This window comes from Solea senegalensis, linkage group LG2 (genome assembly GCF_019176455.1).
Source record: "Solea senegalensis isolate Sse05_10M linkage group LG2, IFAPA_SoseM_1, whole genome shotgun sequence".
NCBI lineage: Eukaryota > Metazoa > Chordata > Actinopteri > Pleuronectiformes > Soleidae > Solea > Solea senegalensis.
The window spans coordinates 17,473,573-17,498,321 of record NC_058022.1 but is presented as its reverse complement, the minus strand read 5'-3'; the positions used below and the strand labels follow the sequence as shown (position 1 = coordinate 17,498,321).

Here is a 24,749-nt window from a genome sequence, read left to right as displayed (position 1 = left end):
GCTGTGTGGACTCAGATTTTCATGTCAGACCTGTGTCACTCGTGTATGTTGCCCTACATCAGATATATATCCTGCTATTTAATAGCAGAGGTGGATAAATTACATTTATTCATATTACTGTAATTGAAAAGGTGTTTTATGTACTTTATAAAGTCATTTTACTTTTACATGAGTAAGTTTTTTTAGTACTGTACTTCGCCAAGTTTTAATTTACATCCGTTACTGAGTAAAAAATAAATAAATGTTGGCCTGAATTTAGAACAATAAAAATAAAATTAATCAATTCGTACTAGAAACTTTGGCAGTGTATGATGAGGACAGGTGGACAATGAGGACAGGTCAACTGGCTTTAATTAAGGTCCCAGAGTGAATGAGAAAGATACATTATGGGTTTACGTATTTTATTTTGTCAGCACTTTCATTTGTAAAGGTTTACCTTTAATTTTAATTAAAAACAATTAATATGAGATTTGTGTCGACACAAGAAAAAACCCCAAACCCGTTAAAAAGTAACTTTAACTCTAAATAAATTTCAAACAAGCAATTTGTTTTACTTAGCTTGAGTACATTTTCGACCAGTAATTTTAGTTTATTTTTTATTTAGTTTTTTTAGTAAGTCAAATTTGATCACAATGGTGGTACTTTTACTTGAGTAGAATATTTCAGTACTCTGTTTCATAGCCATGGTAATGGTCGTTTCAAAAAGAAGTCTATTGATGAACATTATTCTACTTCTCACTTGATTTATAACATCAGTAAACATTAGTGTTAATAGTCTCAATCATTTGTTTCACTGGAACATGATGTCATTTTGGCTAATTATGTTCCCATTTGTTTCTTCGGTTTCCTCCCACAGTCCAAAAACATGCAATATGGGGATTAGGTAAATAAGACACTGCAAATTGACCATAGGTGAGTGTGAGAGTGCATGGTTGTTTGTCTCTATATGTGACCCTGTGACTTGTCCACGGTGAACCATTAAAGTACAGCACATATCAGTGGACACCAGTGTGATTGACAGCTGGTATTGTCCAATAGGAGCCTGGTTTTATAGGTGACGTCTCTTAACTCAAATTCATCACAATCTGTGAATAAAAAGTAACTCCTACAGTGTAATTTTGTGTGTTGTTTATTTATCTCCCTCACTAAATTAAACCTGCAAATGTTTTTACTCATTTTTAAGAAGTTTGTCTTTATTGGCATCAGTGGAAAGCTGACAAATGTGAACACAACCAGACATGATGAAGGGCTGATTAAATAAAACAAACACCTTCCTGTACGTACTTGCATAACTTTGACACGATAATAGAATAAAAAAAACTTAATTCAGAAAGTGCAAATTTGAGAAGAGTTTTTCAGTCCAGTTATTCTGATTAAATACTGTACAATACATTCTTCTCCAAGCATGATGTAAAAAAAAAGAAAAAGAAAAAGAAAAGAAAGAATACTGCAATGATGGAAATGTGCCTGCGACATAAAGAACAGTTCCATTCCACCTGTAAACACAACACAATGAAATCAACCTGAAAAGTCTTGCACGGATGATAAATAAAAGAAAAAACAGCCTTAAGATTTCAAAACATAACTTATCATTTTAAAAAAAATATCTTTGAAAAAAAACCAGAAGGAATTCTCCAATTTCATCAAATAAATTGACAAAATTGACAAGACGTGAAACCACATTTAGACTTAACATGGAAACAACACAGACACGCAACAGAAAATAGGCAAATAAATGCAAAAATCTTACGGGAACATGTGAAGTAACATGAAGGCAAACCCAACAACTGATTTTGGGAGTTATTTCATTTGTCATTTGTGCACACAAATGAAGAATTCAGAAGTGAAAGGCTTCTTTAACGATGAAGACTTTGCAATCTTTACCAATTTCAACTGCCTTCAGTTTGTTGAAATAATTAAAATACAAAAATATAACTTATTATAAATATAACTAATATTTATAAATAATATTTTTTTTGTCTAAATTATAGTTTTCTCTCTAATATGTAATTTTAATCACCGTAATCACTTAATTTGAAGAGGAAAACTGTTTATAAACATACACAGAGTCTAATTTTCAACATATTTTACATGGTAACCGTTTGTTTGAGGGCAGTTTTAATTAATTAATACTCTTACAAATGTAACTAAATCGTGATCTATAAGGTTAAGGCTGCGTTTTCCCCCCGATCGGTGTTGAGTTGTTTACACAATAACACACAAAACTAATGAGTGACATTGAGAATGTTAGAGAACTCTCGTCTGTGTGCACAAATAAAACCATTGAAAGAAAAAAATATTGACAAACAACAAATAAAAACACAAAATACCATAAATATCAAAAATACTTTCCCAAAGGCTTAAATACCTATTCACTAGTTTGTTTTTATGCAGCAGGCAGAATCAGTCAACGATATCATCAAAAGACAAAGTCAAAAATAAATCCCATTTCATTCCTTCACATCAGTGCACTTTTCCTGCCATATTTGAAAACTACTGGGTTATTTAGTTTCAGTCTACAGTACCGCACATGCTTCATACGCGTGAATAACTGTCACTCTGATCTCTGTAATACATGTTTCCACATAAAGCCAAGAACTGGGGGGTGTTTGTCAGTCGGGTGCTGATTATGACAGATCGTTTACAAATAAATCCCCTCAAAAGGCGAAGGTTTTTATTTATTGCTCGGAAACATGGAAATATGAGAATGAGCCCGGGAGTGGACTCAGAGAGGGAAACGAGTAAAACTGGAACTGACACCGGATCAGTTTATCGGGAGTGAAATCTCGCAGCAGCAGCTACGTTTCCATCCAAAGTTAGAACTTTGTTTGCAGCACGTTCAATTTTAAAGCTGTGAATGTGTTACGATGCCAAAGAGTAAACAAAGAAAGTTTGTGGACGCTATTTTGGAAACTTAAAACCACAATGCACTGTTTTTTTGTATAAGTGCAAGTATACACTGCAAAATACATAAATGACATATGTAAACTTTGAATGTCAGTTCAAGGTTTTGGATAAAAACAATCTAGAAGTGCATTTCAATTACATGCTGAGATGGAATAAATATTAAATAGACAAAAACTCAGTTTCATTTCAGTATGTGTGTCATTCAGGTTTCAAATGTCCGTTAGAAAACTTGTGGATGGAAACACAGACGTTGTGATGAACTCGGACGACAGAGTTTGCAGACATGTACACACGTGTGGAAGCAGAGGGTCAAAAAAGGCCGTCTAGGTTGCATAGAAATACTAAAAGCTAAAGCTGCTATCACATTTGATAAGATTCTGCATGAATAAAGCACCACAGGAAGCAGAATCACGGGGGAGGAGAGGAGGGGAGAGGACAAGGCAACAATTCCGATAAATGACAGTATATTATTGCCTGTGGTATTTTACAGTTAGACTGACGGAGGGAAGAAGATGTGCTCAGACTGAGTACGTCCTCGTCAGACTCACATTTACATGAAGAAACACTGATAAACAGAGTGAACTCGGTGGTGAGTTAACAAACATCGTTCGTTGCACAACTACAGGTTAAATAACTCAGTCAGAGGAAAAAGCAGAGAGATCACATTTAAGCTCATTATTATCATATCAAATCTAGTTAAATTTAATTGTTCTGTTTAAAACCCAAATAAAACCTGAATCAGATGAAAAACTCAAACACAAACAGCAGCAGCAGCCGTGGCCAGCTTGGATTTAGTCAGATTTTAAAGCTGTAGTGCATAACTTTTTCTTTTTTTTTTTTAAACATAAACAAACATCTGCTGGACTTAAAACCACTGTCAATCTCGTGTCTCCTGTATATATAGGGCTGGGCAATAATTCAATATAATAATATATACTGTATATATTGTTTTCTTCAATAGCAATGTAACTGTGGTTCAATATCTTAGAATTTTTGAAATAAATAAAACCACACTTAATTGCTTTCTTCAACTTTCGCTCTTCATTAACTATCTGAAAATCTGAAAGTTTATCGTGACAAACCTTTTGACCACTGAGACCAGCCCTACCCAGCGACACATCCATGCTGCGCACAGGAAGTGATGTGTTTTATGACACTGCAGGTGTACAAACACATACAGGTTGGAGCACGATGAGGAAATAGGAAGAAACGCCCACATAAAAGGTGAGGTGTCACAAGTGAATTGCACTGCTCATAAATCAGCTGAGTCAGCAGTTAAATGCTTCATAGGTACAATTCAATCGTTTCTGTTCACAAAAATCAAAATAAACAAAAAAACAGCAAAAAAAGACCAAGAAAGTTATGTACTGCAGCTTTAAGTTGTAATTGTTTTGCTGCTTGTGTTTCCTTGATATGAAGATGTATGACTTTTAGTCTGGTTCATCAATATCTTCTACAAGTGAAGCAGTTTTTCATATTTTTAAAGACTAATACTTTGCTTAAATGAAAGTTGATGAGGGTCATTTGAACCCTACAGCACAACAAACTGTAGAATTGTGGAAATTGTGCTCTTGTGTGTAGAAAAACTGCATTTGGTGAGTTTGGAGATGAAATTGCTTCTTCGAAACATTTGGTTACCTTTCGTCTTTAGGTAACACATAAAATCACAACCACCGTCCGGAACTTAAAGCCATTAAGTTAACTGAAACACAAGCATGTTTGCTCAAATAGTAAGTTTAACTCGGAGTACAGTCATAAAACAATAACATTCTCTTATATATCCTTTATTTAACTTGTCCTGTGGAGCTTGTTTTCGTTTCTAATGATTCCACTCGTGTGCAGCCTGGAGATGCATATAAACACAGGTGGATGAGAAACTCCAGCATTTGTTTTTATTCAGCTTGAGTTATACAACAGTTATAGTGTTTCCTTAAAAGAAATTCCCTTTTTTGGAAAGAGGGCTGTGGATTTTGTCCACAATTACTGAAATGAGAACATGACTGTGGTGTTGGGAGTGTTTTTTTTTAACATTTGATTTCATCCTCATTGAGCTGTAAAAGTCAGCTACATTAACTCCACTGCTCCTGTGCCCATTTGTGTGTTCGCTTCTGTTATAAAGGACGGCTTAAATGCACAAGATAAACTCACTATCACTGATTGGTGTGTGTGTGTGTGTGTGTGTGTGTGTGCAAATAGAAATGATTCCAATAACTGACATGAATCGATTAACAACAGCTGCAATTCCTGGGCAAATATTCTGCACCTGCCTTTCACGGCTACAGTGTACAAGCATTTTAGGTGAAGTATCACTTAAATATGAGCAGGGCTCCAACCAATCATTATTATTATTATTATTACCAATTATTATAATATATTCAGTGTTGGTTAATTAGTTTTTATTGTCCATGTAATAATTCAGTCTGTAAACAAAGACAAAAAAAAACCTCTGCACATACCCAGAGAGCAAAGAGAGGTTTAAAATTGACAAATTTCCAAAAGAGAACATTTTAAAGCAGAAGTTTAAACGTGAAGCTGGAACCAATTCTCATTGCCAAAACTGATCCATTGATTTCTGAACAGTTTGCGTGACTTTATTGGCAAGAGGAAGAAGACGTTTGGGGAGAATAAAACCACCGAAAAGGATCAGTTCAATCCACTTAACCTGCTGTGATTTGACATGTTTAAATCCTGGAGGAGGAAACACGTTGAAGGTAGTGGTGTGATGAGGAGATGAAGATGGCAGAGGACGACTTTGACACGTGAGAAGATGCAAAACACAAGGAGTTTTATCAGTAAATCCTAGTGCAGCAGTTCTTCAGTGTTACATCCCCGCTGCTCAGCTCAGATGTGTGCATCTTGTCGCTCATGGAGACAAACCTGATGATGCATCAGGTTCTCTGAAAGCTGTCACACAATTTGTCCTGGAAACACACAGGAAAACAGGCTCTTTGTCCTGTGTCACGGCCTGGCAGCACCTAAAGTGTTACTGCTTTTGTGCGTGTGGGGTGGGTGAGAGAGAGGGAGAGTGTGTGTGTGTGTGTGTGTGTGTGTGTGCTCAGGTGTCTTGGTAAGGCTGGTGAAAACATCCCGGGCTGTCGTCATCAGGCGACCAAAAGGAGGACGGCCTCTTGTGGTGGAGCTCCCGGCGCACGCATCGAGGACACGGCTGAGCTTTCTGGCGACACTCGGTGTGGAAAACGGCGCCGCAGCCGTCACACCTGCGCACACACAACAGCACCACCACACACGTCAGTGTGTCACAGACACAACTATCTGAAAATACGCCAAAACATTTTTAAATAGAGATAAAGACATGAACATGTTCTTAAGATGTCGTAGACTTAAAGCGACGTAGAAGGTAAATTTTCAGATCGCGTTGCTAGCACAGGTCTGATTGAAAGCCAATAAAGCAAATGATGAGAATTTTGCAAAAGCCAATCTGCCCAGCAATAGCCATGTGAAATGTACGTCTAGCAACACATAGAAATTATACTTCACACAATTGGGGTAAAAGCAGTCTGTGTCCTCCTGCTTCCATTCTTTCTGCTGAGCTAAGCTAACCAGTTGACAAATGTAAAAACAAAAAACTGTCCAAAGACGTGTTTTGACTTTGAGGAAAGTATCATCAGTCTTTCAGTTTTTATTATTCCCACCAAGAATGCTATATTGGCAAATGTAAGTGGGATTAGGTACAAAACTCTTTTGCCATAAACTTAGTACAGGGATAAAACATTGGTTACTTAAAGTGATGACGGCCAAAACACTAAATATAACGTGCTATCATACATTTCTAATTGCAACCAAGCATGTCAGGTGAAATCTTATTCCACATTTGTTGCATCATCAATGTCTACCTAACTAAACCAACAGAGCACAGCTCAGTAAACCATAACTGCTCAGTTCCAGTAAGTACGGTAGATGCAGCTGTTATCAGTTAACACTTAACACTTCCATAGCCATAAAACACTACTCAAAAAGGAAGGTTTATGTGTTTGTGTGCATGCGTGCGTGCGTGCGTGCATGCGTGCGTGCGTGAGTGAGTTTCCCCCCACAGCTCAGAGTCTTCTAAGAATCATTCGGGATCAGCTCTTATCACCGTGCTGTCTGTCACTCTGAGTATCAGTGACAAAGGCAACGCTCTGGCCTCTGTTAACTGTTTGTGTCATAAAACGTTCCTTCACCCACTCAACACACCCACAGTGTTCACCAGTGTTACCAAGAAGCAGCAGGCTCAGTCACACTGGTTAAACTGTTTTTTTTTCTATATGTATGACGCTATAATTCAGACTTCTGTTAATTGTTGTTTCCAAATGCACATGCAGACATTTTTGGTCGCAAGATTTCTACATCCACATCGATATAATGGAGGAAATCAAACTGTGCAACTTCACGGATAACTGTGGATAATGCGCATACCTCAGCAAAGTCTGATATCACTGTCTGTTCTCTTAATTATGCAAAGTAACCAGCACATTTTGGTTTGTGGACAATTTCCATGTCTGAAAATCAAGTTTACTACAATGCTGCAAGTGCCAGAATTAAAGTCAGGACATTAATGTAATGAAATACTTGATAAAGCATTTATAAACTTAAGGCCAAAAACAAACATATCTGATTGTTGAGCCATTTTGTGTTCTCACCCTCCCTCTGACCTTTGCTATGGTTCTGCTCCGGTGAGTTATTATAGAACAAAGTGAACATTCATGTGTTTTACTTGCAGGTGCTTTAAGGTACACTCAGAAAATGAAGTGCCCTCATATGTGCACACTGACCTTTCTTTACAAGGAAATAAAAACTTGTCGCTTGGCAGCAGTCTCTATTTCGTTATTCACCAGCAACAAGCAACTGAGAATTTCCACAACAATTCACACCACTGTTTTTAAAGAACCTCTTCAGAAACCTCTGAGTCCAACAGTTTTTTCTTAAGGAAGAAAAAAAACCATGAAGCACATCTTCAAAGGTGCTAATGTTTTAAACCTTTTTTAGTTAGGTAATAAGATTACTTATGACAGCACGTTCAAGACGATACACTTGATGACTTTAACTTCAGTGGCAGTCCTTGTACAGATCGTATCAAGTCTGATGGTAAGTCAAAATGTATTTGTAAGTTTTGTGTTAGTTAATGCAGGACATGGTAGTTATGCACCTCAGCCAGACTCCCTCATTTCTTGCTACCCCAGTGCTGCCTCACTCTGATTTTTGCCATCTACACCACAGCCCCTTGCTATATCAGACAGGCTCAATGTTTAACATGTTATAGGTCTTGTTTAGGCTCACTCTTATACCTACAACATATCTCCTGTTAGTCCATTGGCACCAAGTGTAACTCTGTTCCTGACTGTTCTTTTTTTGTTTTTTTTGACTGTACCTTTTTGTAGCATTCTCCTGGAAGGGGTAGATGACCTGTCTGTCGTGGCAGAGCTCGCAGATGAAACCTTTCTCTCGACACAAACTGCAGCTGAACACATGGGAGCTGGCAAACTTGATCACCTTGGACAGGAAGGGAGCCAGTTTTCCATCAATCACCTGAAGGATGAAGAGGAACAGGGTTGAGGGTAAAAGATGAGGAGAGAAAAACAAAGAGACTTCAAAATGTAATTTCATAATACAGGGATTAGAACTGTCTTTATCACAAAGAGGACGCATGCAAAAGGCAAAAAAGAAAGAACCAAGAATGGATCCTTGTGGTACACCACAAATGTGTTGGGCTCAGGTCATAGATTCCATGTATGAGAATGAGTTTTCAAAGTTTACAATGTTTGCATATGTGGAAATGTGAGGTGGCTCTCTACAGAGGCAGAACACAGTACATAGGATGCAGACATAAGTGCACACACACATTTGCTCCAATGTGAAATTAGGCAAAGACATGTCTGTGTAATAAGGTTTTCCCATCACACAGAATTTACTGGGGGACAGAAGTAATCCTGTTGCTCAGAGAAAAAGATCAGAAAACAGGAGTAGAGGAAAGTGAGGGGCAGGAAGGAGGAAGACAGTGAATGAGGTGAGCACCATTTAATGGCAACGCTTGGCAAGTTCCTTTAAGAACTGTAGGTGGGGGCCTTTGGCAGTCGGGGGCTTGTATGGTAGTGAATAGACAGGGGATGACTCACAGAGAAACACAGTTTGTCAAAAGAAAAGCTGCGTAGAATTAGTCAGAAAATAAAACCTAAACATGGTCAAAAAGCTTTTTCGTATGATGTTGAAAATGCAGTCAGAGCTGTAAGCTTAAATATAAGAGTGCATGCAAGACAGAGAGAATGTAACAGTATAAAGTAAGAGAAAGAGTGGTAGAGCTACAATATACAAGAGCGATCTTGAGAGAGAGCAAGAGCCTGTATTCAAATACAAGTGGCTCCACCTGGCAGAGCTCTGGACCTAACGATTATAACCTCCTTCATACTGTTTGTTAGACAGGAACAGAGGGAGAAGAGAAGGACGTGAGATGGAGAGGGGACGAAGAAACCTCACACAAACAGAGGAAGCATAGAGGACTGAGGTATACTCATCTACTTTATACAAGTTTACACATCACAGTCAAAGACTGCTGCAGTTTACAGGGACACGAATGGACTCAGCTTGAGGCTTTTACTTCAGCAACCCATAATATGTAATATATGACTATGAATATGAATTAGGGTTCCACTCCTGGTTTAATAGAGCAGGGCCATGCTATTCATGCTATTGTTTGAGTGCAAAGGTTTGATCACACTAAATGCTTGACACATTAACGTGTAGTAGTTTTTTTTCGGAACAATTTGTGTTTTCTAGATGAGTGTTCGAAAACTACTGCATTGTAGCATTGGTAGGGCCTAGGACTTTTGCAGAGTACTGTACACAATGAATGAATCAATTTCAAAATGAAATTGTTACTTGATACAACACATTTAGCCAATCACAAAGGTTGCAATTTAAATCAGTAAAAATATTGCAAAAGATATGTGTTAGAAGCATTCATATATTTAGGTTCTTATCCTTGCATTAGAGTATACACTTAATATTTTGATGGTATCTCATGTGACAATTGTCTATATTAAAAAGTCGATGACATGTTACAATACCTTATCAATCTATTTTGTATTTTCAACAAAAAATGTGAAATTGCTGTGGACCTCTGTGTTCCACCTTTTGTGATATGTCTTTATACATCATAGTAAACAGAATATTCTTTGGTATTGGCTGAAATAAGACAATCTGAAGACATCACTTTCGGCTTTAAGGAAGTAGATCTGATGAAATCATGTTATGGCTGAACAATGAACCATGATGTACATAATTATTTATGAATTTACTGACCTAACGGAAATAGTTGTTACATAGAAATAGAACGGGCAGTAAATAGAACTCGTTTAGTTTTAAAACTGTGCACTCTTTTGTAAAAAAAAAAAAAAAAGAAGAAAAAAAAGCTGCAGGTGTTTATTGGAAAACTCAAGTATACCTGCAAGTGTCAAAAAACATGCTCAGTCTAAAACAGAGAAATTAAATTCCAGGCAGACAAAGAGAAAAACTGTGACAGATATTAGTCCCCTTGTGCCCAACACAGCCCACACCAAACCTACGTAGACCTGCTCAGTCTGGTCCAGCCCAGTCCACACGACAAATGGTTCTCCTGATGTAGGCTGACAGCCTTAGTAATTAAGGCCCTATGTAATTGGACTGGGCAGAATCAAACGACAGGCAGTACAGCTCTGGTGGCTGAATGGTACTCTGGAGAGACACTGGGCGAGACGGCAGGAGGCACAGAAAGATGGATGGAGGGTGACGGAGGTAAATGGACAGATGAAAAGAGGGGAAGCCTAATATGAAGAAAATGGCACATAAATCAAATCTAGCTTGGTCTAAATGTCAGATGGCTGGAAGGAATTTTTCATGATAAACACTAAAAAAAAAATCTCGGATCATTTATTTCTCCAAATCCAGACTTTTTCTGTATTCTTGAAATTCTGATTACCTCTGCTGTTGCTACTCGCTATAAATATCCTGTGACCTTTTTATTAGTTACATCAAAGAACTACTGGCCAGCAGGGTCACACTGGAGCAATTACTCAGAACAAACATCGGAGTTCAACCTTTTTTACTTTGTACACCTGCCAATGCAACAAAGAATAGAAAATACTGATGGGCTGTGTTGAGTGTCTGGGTCTATGAGCAGCCAGAGACTATGATTCAGGGTTGACTGGGTGGCACTACCTTCTCTATTTCCGGCATAGGAAGTACTCACAGAACTCACAGGTGAAAACATGAAGACATAAGCAGTTTGTAGGGAGACGGGTGCAAGCTGTGACATTACACATTCACTGAGGTATGAACGACTGAGGTCCACAGCAATTGACTGTAGATTTTACAAAAAACAAACTCATAATGGAAAATGTATGGCTTCCACATCCACCAGTCCACAGAGTTCGGCAATTGTGACTTAAATGTTCTCATGTCTGCTGGGGTACACACAGGCTCTGCACATGTGACCAGAACGTGTACGCAATTCTCAGTGAACTAGGGCTGTTTGAGCGAATTTCAGGAGTCGAATATAACTTGAATATTAAAAAAATAATTAATAATCGAATGTTGAAATTACTGTTTGAATGGTTTTTTGTGGTTATTTTTTAAACATACGTGTTAAAATGTGGCGACTCAAGCCTGGTGCTCTCTCTTCTGCCTATCATGTGTGAAAAACAAAATGCTTCATGTACGACCCTTGTAGAAGGATACAGTTTTCTGAATCACAATCTCACGTTCAGTCACAAATGACGGTGATAATACACCCACGGAGGTCACCAGTCCAGACCATCTAAAAGTTGTGGGAAGTTTTTCGCTTTCCATCAATTAACTGAAAAAATACAAATAAAGATTATATTAAATATCACTCGACAACAAGCAACATTAGGGGACACCTGCCCACAACGCACCCTGGCAAACTGGCGAAGTTTATGTCAGAGCAAGCAAGAATTACGTATGTTTTGCCTCCCTCCAAATCACAGGGTTTAGAGCTGCCCATCAGAATGCTATTACGGACAAACTGGTACGCTTTATTTGCAAAGACATGAGACTGATTAACATCTCGCAGGGGTCCGGTCAAAGGCTTCATCCAAGATCTTGAGCCAAGGTATACAGTTCCAAGCTGCAAAACCATCACCGACAGAGGTATATGTGATAGTCACCGCACATTTCATAGACACGGATATAATTCTCAAAACGTCCGAAGCTCAGGCAAGCCACACTGCCAAAACCGTTTCCAGATGCATCGGCGACAAACTCAGGAGAGTAGAACGTAAGTCAGTGTTCTCCATCACCACAGACAACACAGCTAATAATATTAATGCTGTTGAGAGGCACCTGCAGGCCACCAGTGTCCCATGCATGGCCCAGTGGACAGAATGCAAAACAATGATACCAAGTTAAAATGTATTCAAATTTGAATTAAAAATGTGAATATATTTCAAATATTAAAAATAATAAGGAATAGAATTCTAATTGGATTATAGAGGAAAATTGACAGCCCTACAGTGGAACACATGATGCAGAAAGTATGGAGATACTTTTGGGTGACAATAAAGATTGATTGATTAATAGATTACCCTGCCTTTAAAAAGCCTTCTCACATCAGCTGTTCATTCAGTAAAAGACCACCAAAGCCCACCCAGATAGTGAATGCAAGAGGTATCAATGGGAGAAAAAAGTGAGTGAACAGGTGAAATAAAACTTAAGTTCTGCTAAGATCTGACAGTAACCCTCTAAAGCTGAAATAAATACCTTCAGCAGCATAGCTGCAAAGTAGACAAAGTAGAGTAGTCTCTCAGCTTTATGTACATTCATTCATTCATTCATCCATCCACCATCTTCTCCTTTGAGGGACCCAGGGGGAGGTAGGGCCAATAGCAGCTGACAGTGGGTGACACAGGTCATTGGCCTATCGTAAGGCTAACATACAGAGAGACAAACAACCACACTTACATTCACACGTATGGTCACTTTAGAGCCTCCACTTAACCTAACTGTAATCTGCTGGTGTACCTGGAGAAAACCCATAGGACAAACCCACTAGATGTATTCACATCCTCTAACATTTTTCCCTCCAAATAAGCCCCCGCACCACACACTTCACCTTCTCTCCTTCCATCCTTCCTCCTAAACTCCTCCCCCTCCAGTTCAGCCTCTTTCTCTGCTCCACGCTGAGTCTTTGTGCTCCAAAACCTCCTAATCCCCTAAAACTGCTGTTTAACAGACGCTCGCCTGCCCTCCTCTTGCTCCTTCTCTCTCTCTTACACACACACACATACACACTAAAGCAGCTCTTTTGAGAAACTAGACAGCCAGCTGGGATTACATGGCTGGAAAGACCAGGGTGAGCTCTGTTTGGATAACACCCTCTCACACACACACGCTGAAAACTTGATGTATGTTGGTTGATAATGTATCCAATCTGGGGTCGGATCATTTCTTGTGCATCTTCTCACCAACATGATGAAAAGATATACGTGGAACTTGGAAGAGCAATAATAGTCCCTTTGCCACAATGAAACCACGTGTCCAATAAAACAAAAAGGTACAGGCACAATTCGCTACGTCCTGAGTCGTGCCTCGGCCTGTGGACCAGTGACCTCAGAGGACAGGAATCATGGCTGTTCGTCATTTGTCACTTCATATTTGCCCAGGTGCCATGTTAATCTCACACAATGGTAACCTTCTTATAAAGTATATCTATATTAGTATTATGAAAACATCCACTACTCTGCTGCTGCTGCTGAGAATCAACTTGAAAACTGTATTTTCCACGCAGTCAGTTAGGACGCAGGCAGAGAGGAGGTGCTACATTGAGCACAAGGTCTGAAGAGGGAAAAGTTTTTCCCGATACTTTCTCAGTGAAAATTCTCAGTGATCTCAAGAGGAGAAATATGAAATAAGAAATATGGGAAGCAGCCCCAGCTGACAAATCACAACTACACTATCATAGTGCTTTTACATTAACAGGTCAACACAGGGAAAAAAAGGAGAATGCCTCATTACCATTTCCAGCACAGGCATTTATATTTAGATTTTTTACTCACGTTCGATGTCACAAACACACAATGAACAACCAAAATGCCAGGAAAATGATTACATTTTAAATCACTGCCTGAATCAGCAATAGCTGGTAAAAACTCATTTCTGTTTCAGGTAAAAAAGAGGCCAGATATTAGTGGATTTTTTAACAGGTTGAAAAGGAGCTGGGATAGCAATGAAACCTAAACAAGACCAACATCAGTAATGTGTAACCCCCATTCATGTATTTATATATTTTATTATATAGCTTATCTGTAATATTTATATATATGTCTATATATATTTATATATATGTCTATACATATATATATTATATATATATACTTATATATATTTATACTTATACTTATATATACTTATATATATTTTTAAATATTAATGTATTTTCCCCCCATGAGAAATCCTATTTGACCTCATCATACAGTTCAGAGTGATGTATGACCCAAATATCTAAATAAATTAAAGGCCGTGTGGGGAAACTAGAAATCTTTCTGATAACAGTTTAACATTTACTTAAGAGGCTTGTGTGAGTCTGGACAAGTGTGAGTGGAGAGGCATGCCTGGTAAAAAAGGAATACCAGGGTGTCACTGTGGGAAGCCTGTTGCACACACACCTTCTTTCCTATCCTACTATAGTCCTCACACAAAACCCAACAAACAATCCTTAAACAGTGGAGGAAAAGGGCAGAGTGTCCTTAAACAAACACATATAGTTACTACAAAATGAACTGGTTCTTAATGGGGGATATGGGTGGAGGCTATTTGTCAGGAGGTGAATAGACTAGTGTGGGCCAGGGTTTAGCCAGGGGAGTTTAGCCTTCACTGACCTCTGGGCTGGAACAAAAAAAGCCACATTGATTAAGAGCGTCATTTTATTCAGGAGGTGAATCAAAAGAAACAAGCTTGTTAATATGGAAAACCAATTAAGAGAAAGAGTGCTTCAAAATCTCTAAGAGGGGGGAGAGATGGGGAGGTAAGAAGGGGAGGAACAGCGAAGAGAGAGCTGCACGGCCTCTGCTAAACACACCTAAAAGAGTATTAAACCACCATTTTGGAGGTTTATTAGTTACATCACAGCATTTAGCAGGCAAAGAACACACAGATGGACACACACAAAACACATACGTGCTGAGTATGTGTGAGGCCAAAGGGATGTTGGGAAAAATGTAGGGATGTCACGCTTTGTTTTTCTGCCTGTTGATTCTGAATGTGACCAATTAGTGAAGCAGAGAGGCACAGATTGTGGGAGTGGGGGGGGCAATCTCATTCACCGTGAGACTCTGTGGTCGAGCTCTGACTCAGAGAGGGTTGAAAGAAAAGATGGGGTAGAGTACAACATAATGACAAACAAAGGAACTTTTGAATCATTTGTCGTTGCTTTCCTCTGACCCAACAACCCCCAAACTCAGTTCAGTGCCTAAATACTAAACTGCTTTTACAATCTCTCCCTAAGAAAATCAATGTATATACCTCCATGTGAAACAGAGTATTTATAAATTCTGCATTAGGCATTTAGTTATGATAGTTAAGGTTAGGGTAAAGTCTAAGCGATGCATTGTGTGTGCGTGTGTACCTGCTGCAGATCCGCTATGGAGTAAAGGTGAATATGTTGTAGCAGATATTCTCTGGGGAAAATCCTGTAAAAAAGACACAGAAAAGTTTTAATAATTTAGATACACAAGACACAAGTGGTGTTAATGAGATGCTGATGAGCTACTTCCACACTTGCCAAATAATGTAAATGAAACAATTAATAATGCGAGACATGTCATTAATCCTGCAGCATGTCATTCTTCACATTTAATTAAAAAAAAACAAAAAAACACAATTCCCAGTAACTATGTCCCTGGTGAGATCGAAGGACCACCAACTCAGCATGTGTCCAAAAGTATTTTTTACTCCTTTCAGCATTTCGAGTACAATCAATTACTGATGATCACTGCCACAGTATTTACACTGACCACATGTTTATTTTTACCATTCTAATGGGTAAAATCTTTGATTGTAAAGCTACAGACTCAGCAGTGAGTCTCCTGCCCTACAGACATATTGAAAACAATCAATAAAGTTAAAGTTTTTACACACAACATAATTTGATCTTTGCTAATAGAAATGACATTCATGAAAAGTTTGGGAATGAAATACAATTATAAATGTTCACAGGAGACACAATAAGGATGCATTTCCAATACCAGATGTGAACAGACAAACCTAAAGCTATCCACTTGTAATTCTATCTCTAAGACCGACGTTAATACCACGTCAGAACAGGGTCTAATATTGTGGGGGTGCTTATTATACATTTATTGCACAAATGAATATCCTTTATTCTTCATTTCCTACATTGCCTGTTAATTGAAGGCACCGATTGTGCGTGTAAGTGAAATTTTGTTTGCTAAGGCCACTTTTGAAATCATAGTTGAAATCTTGAAAATATATTAACATGAGGCAACAACGATGTAGTCAAATATGGACCTAAGCATGTGTTTAGCAATGTTTACCCTGCAGTGATTCAGTCCACACTGCTGAACAAAGCAATAATGTTAATCTAGAGTCAGTAACTTTCCATCTTCTAACATGAGGTGACAAAACACAGTAATGTGTGTGTGTGCGTGTGTCTTCCTCTCAGACAACGAAGATGGATGGCACCATGTTAAATCCTGACTAAGCTGTGATGAGTGTCACCGAAACACAAGTATGCGAGTGTATGTACGATTATTTGTGTGCGTGTCTGAGTGAGAGACTCAGAGAGAGAGAGAGAGAGAGAGAGAGAGAGAGAGAGAGAGAGAGGGAGAGATCCAGACACCTCACTGTGATAGGCACCACTGATAAACTACTATGTTTGGCATGTCACCAATGGTTACCACATCAGCATTCATAAGAAAACACACACACACTCGGGTCCAGTCAAACACACTTACACATACAGTACAAACAGATGTGTGCTGAATGTGTAGTCAGGACACAGATGAACACACCCTTGAAGTGTGTGCTAATCTTGATAAAAGCACTCAAGGACAAACACGTACAAGGATTAGATTACAAACAGAAAAAACACAGGTCCAAGCATGTATGCAAACGCACATGTATGCTGACAACATTTGTATACGCCATGATAGAATTTGCTTAAATTTTTTTTCTAATATCACTTTCCAAAATGCAGTTTCCACTTGAGGACACACCTCATTAAAATTCTGTTATCACTCAGGGATTATGATTGTTTGCGGAGGGAGTGTCTGACCTGATTAAGTGTACGTTTGTGTGTTTGTGTGTGTGTGTGTGTGTGTGTGTTCTTGTATTTGTTACCTCTTTTGGGACTTTTCTGGCATAAACCAGGACCAGTACTCCTTATGGGGGCCAAAACCTTGTTCTAATGAGGCAGAACCTCATGTCTAAGATTTTCAAATGAATAAAAGTCAATGCAGTGTCATAAGAATAGCTGCATGCATGTATGTATGTGTGTGTGTGGGGGTAAGAAACAACAGGTGTCAAAGGCAAATGTGTGTGCTTAAGGGATGATCAAATTAACACATGACAATCTAATGCAAACCAAAAAGAAAAATCACTGCAATGAATTTTATCTTTCCAATTAAGGTTTGTTTTTTATTGTTTTTGTTGTATGTGTTGACACAGTGTCAAGAAATAGTCAATACAGCAGTATTTTCTTTTTCTTAGTTCATGTGCTGTCTGTTCTCATGTATTCAGTTCTCTCTTGGAAATCACTGACTCACTGAGTCTGCCTGATTTTATAACATTTTAATTAATTAAAACACAATCACCTCCGTGTTACATGGAACAAAGGTCTAGTGATAAGACATGATTATCAGGACAGCCTTGTTCATGCCACATTATCTCCTGAGATTTATCTATAGCTTTGCTAAATAATACTATAAAATAACCGCTTTCTGTTTGCACACCATGTCAAGGTTTCTTTTGCAGCCTGTTACCAAAGATTAAACCTCAGATAGACTACAACTGCTGCACCTACAGCCTTTAGTGCCTCATGTGGTTGTGTGTATTTGGCAGATAACTCTTTAAATTCCTCCTGAATTAGACAAATGACAAAGGGAAGGTTTTAGCGCCATGGCCCTCATCAATCCTGCAGTGTTTGGAAGTGGCGGGGCACTCGCCAGCACTAGCTAATGGGACAGAAGTAAACACAGAATGCCATGATGCTGCTCTGCAGTGCTATGCAACAGGGGACCTCTAATATGGTTTTTACAGGGGGTAGCAATACCAGTAGTTTTCCTTTGAAGCTATGAGCCAAACCTGAGAAAAATATTTTAATAGTGGGACATTAATGCAAACAACTAGGACTAAAATGATGATACATGCATGAACCAGAGTCTCTAATTCTGCCTTTGTATGTTTTCCAAGTATTAAAACTTGGAGTATGCAGTGCCAAATAACCCAAAATGAGCCCTTTGGATTTCTCCATTTATGTAAACATTTCCGTCAAATTATCCAATTGTCAAGCATCACCTGTATCCAGGCAATTATTGGACAATGCCAGATCATCCATTTCCCTCTAAATGGGGACATCATTTACAAAATTGACATCATGTTCTATCAAAGAAGTACTAAAACTGGTGATTGAGACCATTAACTCCTCAGGAAAATGTTTGCTGGCATTATAATTCAAGTGAGAAGTAAGCTCATTTTCTGATGTCCATTCAAGTTCTTTTTGCAACCAGTGGAGTCGCCCCCTGGTGGCTAACTGATACTTTCATACTACTTCCTGGTAGAGCTGAAACAATTAATCAATGAATCGATTATTAATCGATTACTAAATTAATCGACAACTATTTTGATAATCAATTAATCGTTCTGGTTAAAACAAGATTTCTGATTGTTTAAGCTTCTTAAATGTGAATATTTTCATCATTTCTTTGCTCAGGATAACAAAGAAATCATTAAAAGTTAATCATTTTGGTTTGTGCACAAAACAAGACATGTGAGAACATCGTAATTTCCAGGTTTGATGAACACCGATCAACATTTTTTAAGGTTTTCTGATACTTTATGGACCAAATGATTGATCGATTAATCGAGAAAATAATCGACAAATTAATCGTGATATGTTAAATTATGATAATAATCTTTAGTTGCAGCTCTATTCCTGGGCATCACGACATCCATTTCTCTATAGCCAAGACACTTTGCAGTGTTTTACAAGGCGCATGACTAGTCTCCAAACCACATTCATTCATCAAAACACATTTAAAAGTGATGTGGAATTATGGGCAAAGTTTACAAAAAGTGAGAGCCGATTGGATACAAAATGAGGTGAATTGTCCCTAAGTTGCATAAACTCTGCAACCAGAAAATCAGGCTGTATATTATGCAGTGTGAACAAGGGTTTAACAGCGACTTAAAGATTGTTATTGAACAATTCTAACCATGTTTATTAACAATTTATCGTTAATTGCTTTTACTGGTAGGTAAAAAGTTTTTTTTTATTGTAAATTACCCCAATAAAATATTAATATAATTCCAGTCTGTATGCTGAGGTGGATGAATCTCCTTTAGAAATGGTCTGTCAGATCAGAGTGTATTAGTGACCTGGACTGGGGCAAGAAGCATCCATCAGCTCCCAGACAAGGCTTTCAGTGTGGAACTCCACTCAGATAAACATCCCCCTCCAACCATCACACACATGAACATATACACACGCAGACACACATTTTTTATGGGAGCAGGAATGCATGCAGATAAAAGTTATGGCAATATACACACATGCACTCAGGCATACACACATAAACACATGTGCACAGCTCATGTGACGTCAGCAGTCTGTATAAGCAGGTGTCTGCTCATCAACAGAGGAATATAACAAATATTTAAGTTATTCTGTCAGTGACACAGTCAATGACACAGGCTGTTGCATGTCCAACATAAAAATAATAGCCAGTGTCTCCTGTGCATAGAAATATGTTAAGGTTGTAGGATATCTCAATGTTTACAGACAGTGGTGACCCAAAGCCAGTTATCTTTACCTTGGGTTTGGGTGGGTTTTTTTCCACCTCTAATATACTGTAACTATAAGGGGACCCTACAGACCAGACCAGGTTTGAACAAAGTATTAGCAATTATGTTCAGGTTCAAACACATTGATTAGGCTAGCCTACTTATCATGGTGCTTTAATAAATAAAACTGATGGATCTTTTATCATCCTGTTCATGTTATGTGTATGACAACACCTGAACAAAACACTCAAGCAACTCAGGTAATGTAAACCATGACGGTGTCACACAAGAACCAGAAACCCTGCTGGATTCTGTGTTGTTAACCCTTGTGAACACATTTTTATTACAAATTCATTCAGGAAAAACAGAAAATTGGGTTTTTAAATATTGGGAAATTTAAATATGTTTTAAAGTGTAATAATTTTAGTTACTGGATAATTTCATCTGTAGTGTAAGGCACAGATGTAAAACCCACCACAACCTACTTCACATTCAACCAACCTTCGTCTGAGGTCCTCAGCAACAGTTGCCCGGCAGCTGAACAGGTAGGCACGCAGTGACTGTAGCTGCTGACGGAGACGTAGCACGGTGCTGAGAGGCTCACAGTGCTCATACAGACAAGGGTTGAGCTGCTGGACGTCGAGCAGTGGCTCCTCATACACAAACTCCAGAAATTCTTTGGCCTGTTTGGAAACCTGGAGAAGCACATCAGAGTCAGCATCGGGATCACTGCACCAAACACAATTCATCATTTTCTAACCGATCCACACATTCATAATCAATGTTGCCAAGATTATTGGTCTTCCTAGACCCAACCTTACAGAAGTGAACAATACGGTCATAACATACATCAAAACCACAATAGCAGAGGACATTACACACCCACTCAGCCACCATCTGACCCTTCTGCCCACTGGGAGCAGATTCAGAACACTAAGAAGCAAACCAGTTTTGGCAGATGTAGCTACCTTAAAATACGATGAATGCTATGTTGTGATTACTGAATGCTGTTGTACGTTTTCAAGCTGTTGTCTTAGTGGCAACAAGGCTGTGACTGCGCATTTTAAGCGTTCGTTGACCATGTGTACTGAGCTGTGGAAACGAGTTTCCTCCCAGGGAAAATGATGTCTACAGTCTAACATTGTATGTTCAGTACTGTGATAGAAGGTGTGGGGCAAAGAAATGCATGCACTGCCATATTAATTTGAACTGAATAAGCCACATCATTGAAGATCACATGAAATGAGGACTTGAACAGGAAATCAAAAATGTTTGGAACTGGAAAATACTAAATCTTTAATGATGAACATGTATCATAATACTTCAAGACACCGTACACCACTGCTAATGTTCCTATCAATCAGAATCGGAAAAAAACTTTGTTTGCTAGTCAAACTATGTTGCTTTTTTCAGCTTGTGTGTTCCTTCCCACCTTGTGCTTGCTGGTGTCCCAGTTGTGCAGCAGACGTGCTGGGATGAGAAAGGAGTTGTCCTGGTGGCAGCTCTGACAGTAGTACCAGCCGCTGTAGTAGCAAACCTTTGCCTTTTCTCTGGACAGACCGACTGGACGCTGGCAAGCTGAGAAGAAAAGATGTGCATTTGTTTATATTAAAAAATATTAATTTGAAAGGTACAAGTCTAAAGACAGAAGTCTGACATTAAGAAACCTGTTCAAAAGTGCATGCAAGTGACACCAAGCTTCCATTTTAATGTCAAAAAGTAAACATGCATGATGCCTTTAATAAAGAGTTTTTTCTTTTCAGGATTTTACCCTGCTGATTAACTGTAAAGTGTTGTACCAGACTGCTTCTGGTGTCAGCAGTCTGCATGAGCAGGCAGTTAGAGCCATTTTAATGAGAACACAAAGGTTGTGGGGGCAAATAACTTGGTGTTAATATGTGTCAGTTTATTGCCTCGCAGTAAATACCACACTAATCCAGCCGAATAAACCTGTAGATAATAAACAAGAGAGTCTACGTTTAAAGAGGAGATCATAATATGTATACATCACCTAATGTTTGGAATTATTGTGGACAGGGTGAAATTACAGGATAAATATGTCATGGACAGTTGACAGAGTCAATTTCCCGGGCGTGTAGAGGGTTTTAGTTGGTAAAGTTAAGGAAATATCTGTTTCAACATCTCTAAAGCGCTGATATCATTTGTTAGACACAGAATGGACAAATAAGTGCAACACTATGAATGTCTTTTAGGAGAGACTATCCCATCAATCTTCATTTTTCCAACAACAATCACATCTTGACCTCTTTACTACTGTAAGCTTTTCACCACACCTATGAGTGTGGCCTTTAAACCCAAAAGAAAGATTTTACATGCTGTATGCTTAAAGTTCTAATTTCTGTGAATAAAAACAAATATGGTGTCATTACAATATTAATGTAATAAAGTTTTTGTTTTAGAGGAGAAGCTAAGAAGATTCTATTATCTACTTTATAATTACGAGTGTAAACATTCATTGATCAGGATCAATACATTTGACTCAATGACAAATCATCTCAAGTAATGATACATGTATATCTGCAGAAGTACAAACATTTATAAACACTGATGAGCCCTTTGTTATTGTTGATGTGCCCTATTTTTTCTCACACTTTTATATTGAATTCTGCAACAATATTAACAGTTGTATCAAAAATAGATACTATTCTTCCTTAAACTTCATCAATGAACAAATATTCTGTTGGCCAAGAAGCGAGTACTAAGCCTTGGCAAATATTGTATCATGGTCCAAAGTATCTGTGTTCTGCAAGAATCTGCGTGTAAAATCCATCTGAAATAATCTGATGGATAACAGAGTCTTGGTTCTTCTAGTAGTCACAACAGCAGATTTCAGGACAAAAGTGTTTTGTACCACTAAAAGACCAACAAATCATCTGCTCTATTCATCCTGATCACTGCCCCACGGTCTGCTTTGTCTGCCAGACTCTTTAAAGTTCATTTTCACCCAAACACACACACCACACACACGCACGCACAAATGAATGCCACAGCACTGTGACAGGTGTCCCTTATCCACACAATCTGAGAGGCAAGACATGGGGCCTGGAGGAAAACAGCGAGTGAAGAGAGGTGGAGAAGAAAAGAAACAGGAGACTTTTATCTGGGTTTTAGAAAAAAAGAGGCACGGAAGGATACAGACAAGAAGTACAGCAGAGGAAGAGGGACGTGTGTCAGCCTGTTCGTCAGTGGTACTTTGGCACAAGAAACAATGCAAACTGGAAAATGGTGGAAATAGAAATAGAAGAAAAAGACAGGACTGGTAAGGGACTATCAGATGATCAGAGGAGAGGAAAAAACTGAATGAAAGAGAAGCAGTATGAGATCAGACAAGGACAGACAAAGGGAGACATTAAAGAGAAGTCAGTCCAGGTACTTTTCGAAGATCGAAGATGAGAAGATGAAAATCATCTGAAATAAGAGTCTAATCAGCACTGAGAGATGGATTCCTACTTTTAAAAACAAACAAACAAACTTGTTTTTCAGCCACAAATAGACAAAATGGTGGACTTAAATATGTTTGTAACAAATCATCATTTAACTGACTAATTAGTCTGACTAATTAGTCAATTATTTATTTAAAAATTTTACACATCAATACTTTAGTAAATTAAACGTCAGTCAAAGCGAAAAATTGTGAAATGTTTTTTTCATGTGTCCAACCAGAGATTAAAGCTGTTACAGCTGTAATGTATAACTTTTCGTGTCTGTTACATTAATTGTCAAATGAGTTCCCACAATGCTGATTAAGCAAATCAGCTCTACATAATCCTGTCTGTGTTTCTCTGTATAGCAGCATTTGGATCTTGTGTTGCCCAGTGACATTCGTGTGATGCACACACATTTAATGTTAAGACTGATGGAGGCAAGGCGGAAACATAAGGGCTACATAGAGCAACAACAGCTGCATACAGTTGGACTATGGATGAAAACAACAAGTAATGCCCATGATCATCAATTATTGAAAACAGACCACTAGGTCTGACTTGGTCAGAAGTGACCAAAAACTGGTCCTAATGAGGCAGAACCTTATTTGTGTGTGTGTGTGTGTGTGTGTGTGTGTGAGTGAGGAAGGGAGAGAGAGAGATGAGATGAGAGAGTGGAAGGTCATGTAGAGATGCTGGCAGTGTGTTGGTAATACTACTAATATTCCAGCAGAAGGCATGTACAGGCTGCTTCTCTAAAGCAAAACTAAGACCAATATTAATCATACTGCAGAAGGTTGGCAGCAATGAAGCTGACGCAGTAATTCCTGTCAGTCATAAGATAGCAATCTTTCCCATCATATTGGTCCCTCGGCTTTTGCAGAGCTACTATATCTACTAATTCTTCCTTTGCAAAGAACAGAGTTGCCTAAAGCTTTCCGAGGAGCAGCTTTAGTTAGGTGGCCCTTTGACTACTCTTTTTTCCACAGAACGTGGCTAAACTCTAGCCACCCCAAATACCCTCCAGATGTGATCTGGCTGTTTACATTCTGCCATGCTTTCAGTTTCCACTATTTTCACTGCCCCCTAAACTGGATGAAGAAGAAAACTGCTGTAATCTATTCATTAACAGGATTCACTTTCACCACTGTTTCAAGTTTGAACAAAGGTTGTTTGTTTTCCTGTGGTTGAAAGTAGGATAAAAAATTAAATAAGGAACCAGGAATATTCAAGGAACCTTGATTGTATACATATGTGTAACTAAGACCTACATAGCCTAATTTCAGTCATGAGCTCATGCTGTTGTTGGGGTGGATGCTCTTTCAACAAACCTCAGACCACTGGTTGAGAGCCAGCAAGCAGAGGGGATGGTCACCAGTCAGAGAAACACTG

At 38.5% G+C, this 24,749-nt stretch overlaps 1 protein-coding gene across 2 annotated transcripts in view; it reads right to left on the bottom strand.

Moving 5' to 3' along the window:
• Window positions 1–1,175: 1,175 nt before the first annotated feature.
• The window catches only part of plekhm3 (pleckstrin homology domain containing, family M, member 3), a 37,557-nt gene continuing 13,983 nt past the window's right edge, over window positions 1,176–24,749 (bottom strand). For both annotated transcript variants that reach the window (XM_044018376.1, XM_044018375.1), the window contains exons 4-8: window positions 21,347–21,492; window positions 20,416–20,609; window positions 15,521–15,584; window positions 8,276–8,433; window positions 1,176–6,125 (exon numbers count right to left, since the gene is read on the bottom strand). In XM_044018376.1, the coding sequence (XP_043874311.1) occupies window positions 5,963–6,125; window positions 8,276–8,433; window positions 15,521–15,584; window positions 20,416–20,609; window positions 21,347–21,492 (725 nt within the window). In that variant the 3' untranslated portion in view covers window positions 1,176–5,962. The remainder of the gene's footprint in view (window positions 6,126–8,275; window positions 8,434–15,520; window positions 15,585–20,415; window positions 20,610–21,346; window positions 21,493–24,749) is intronic.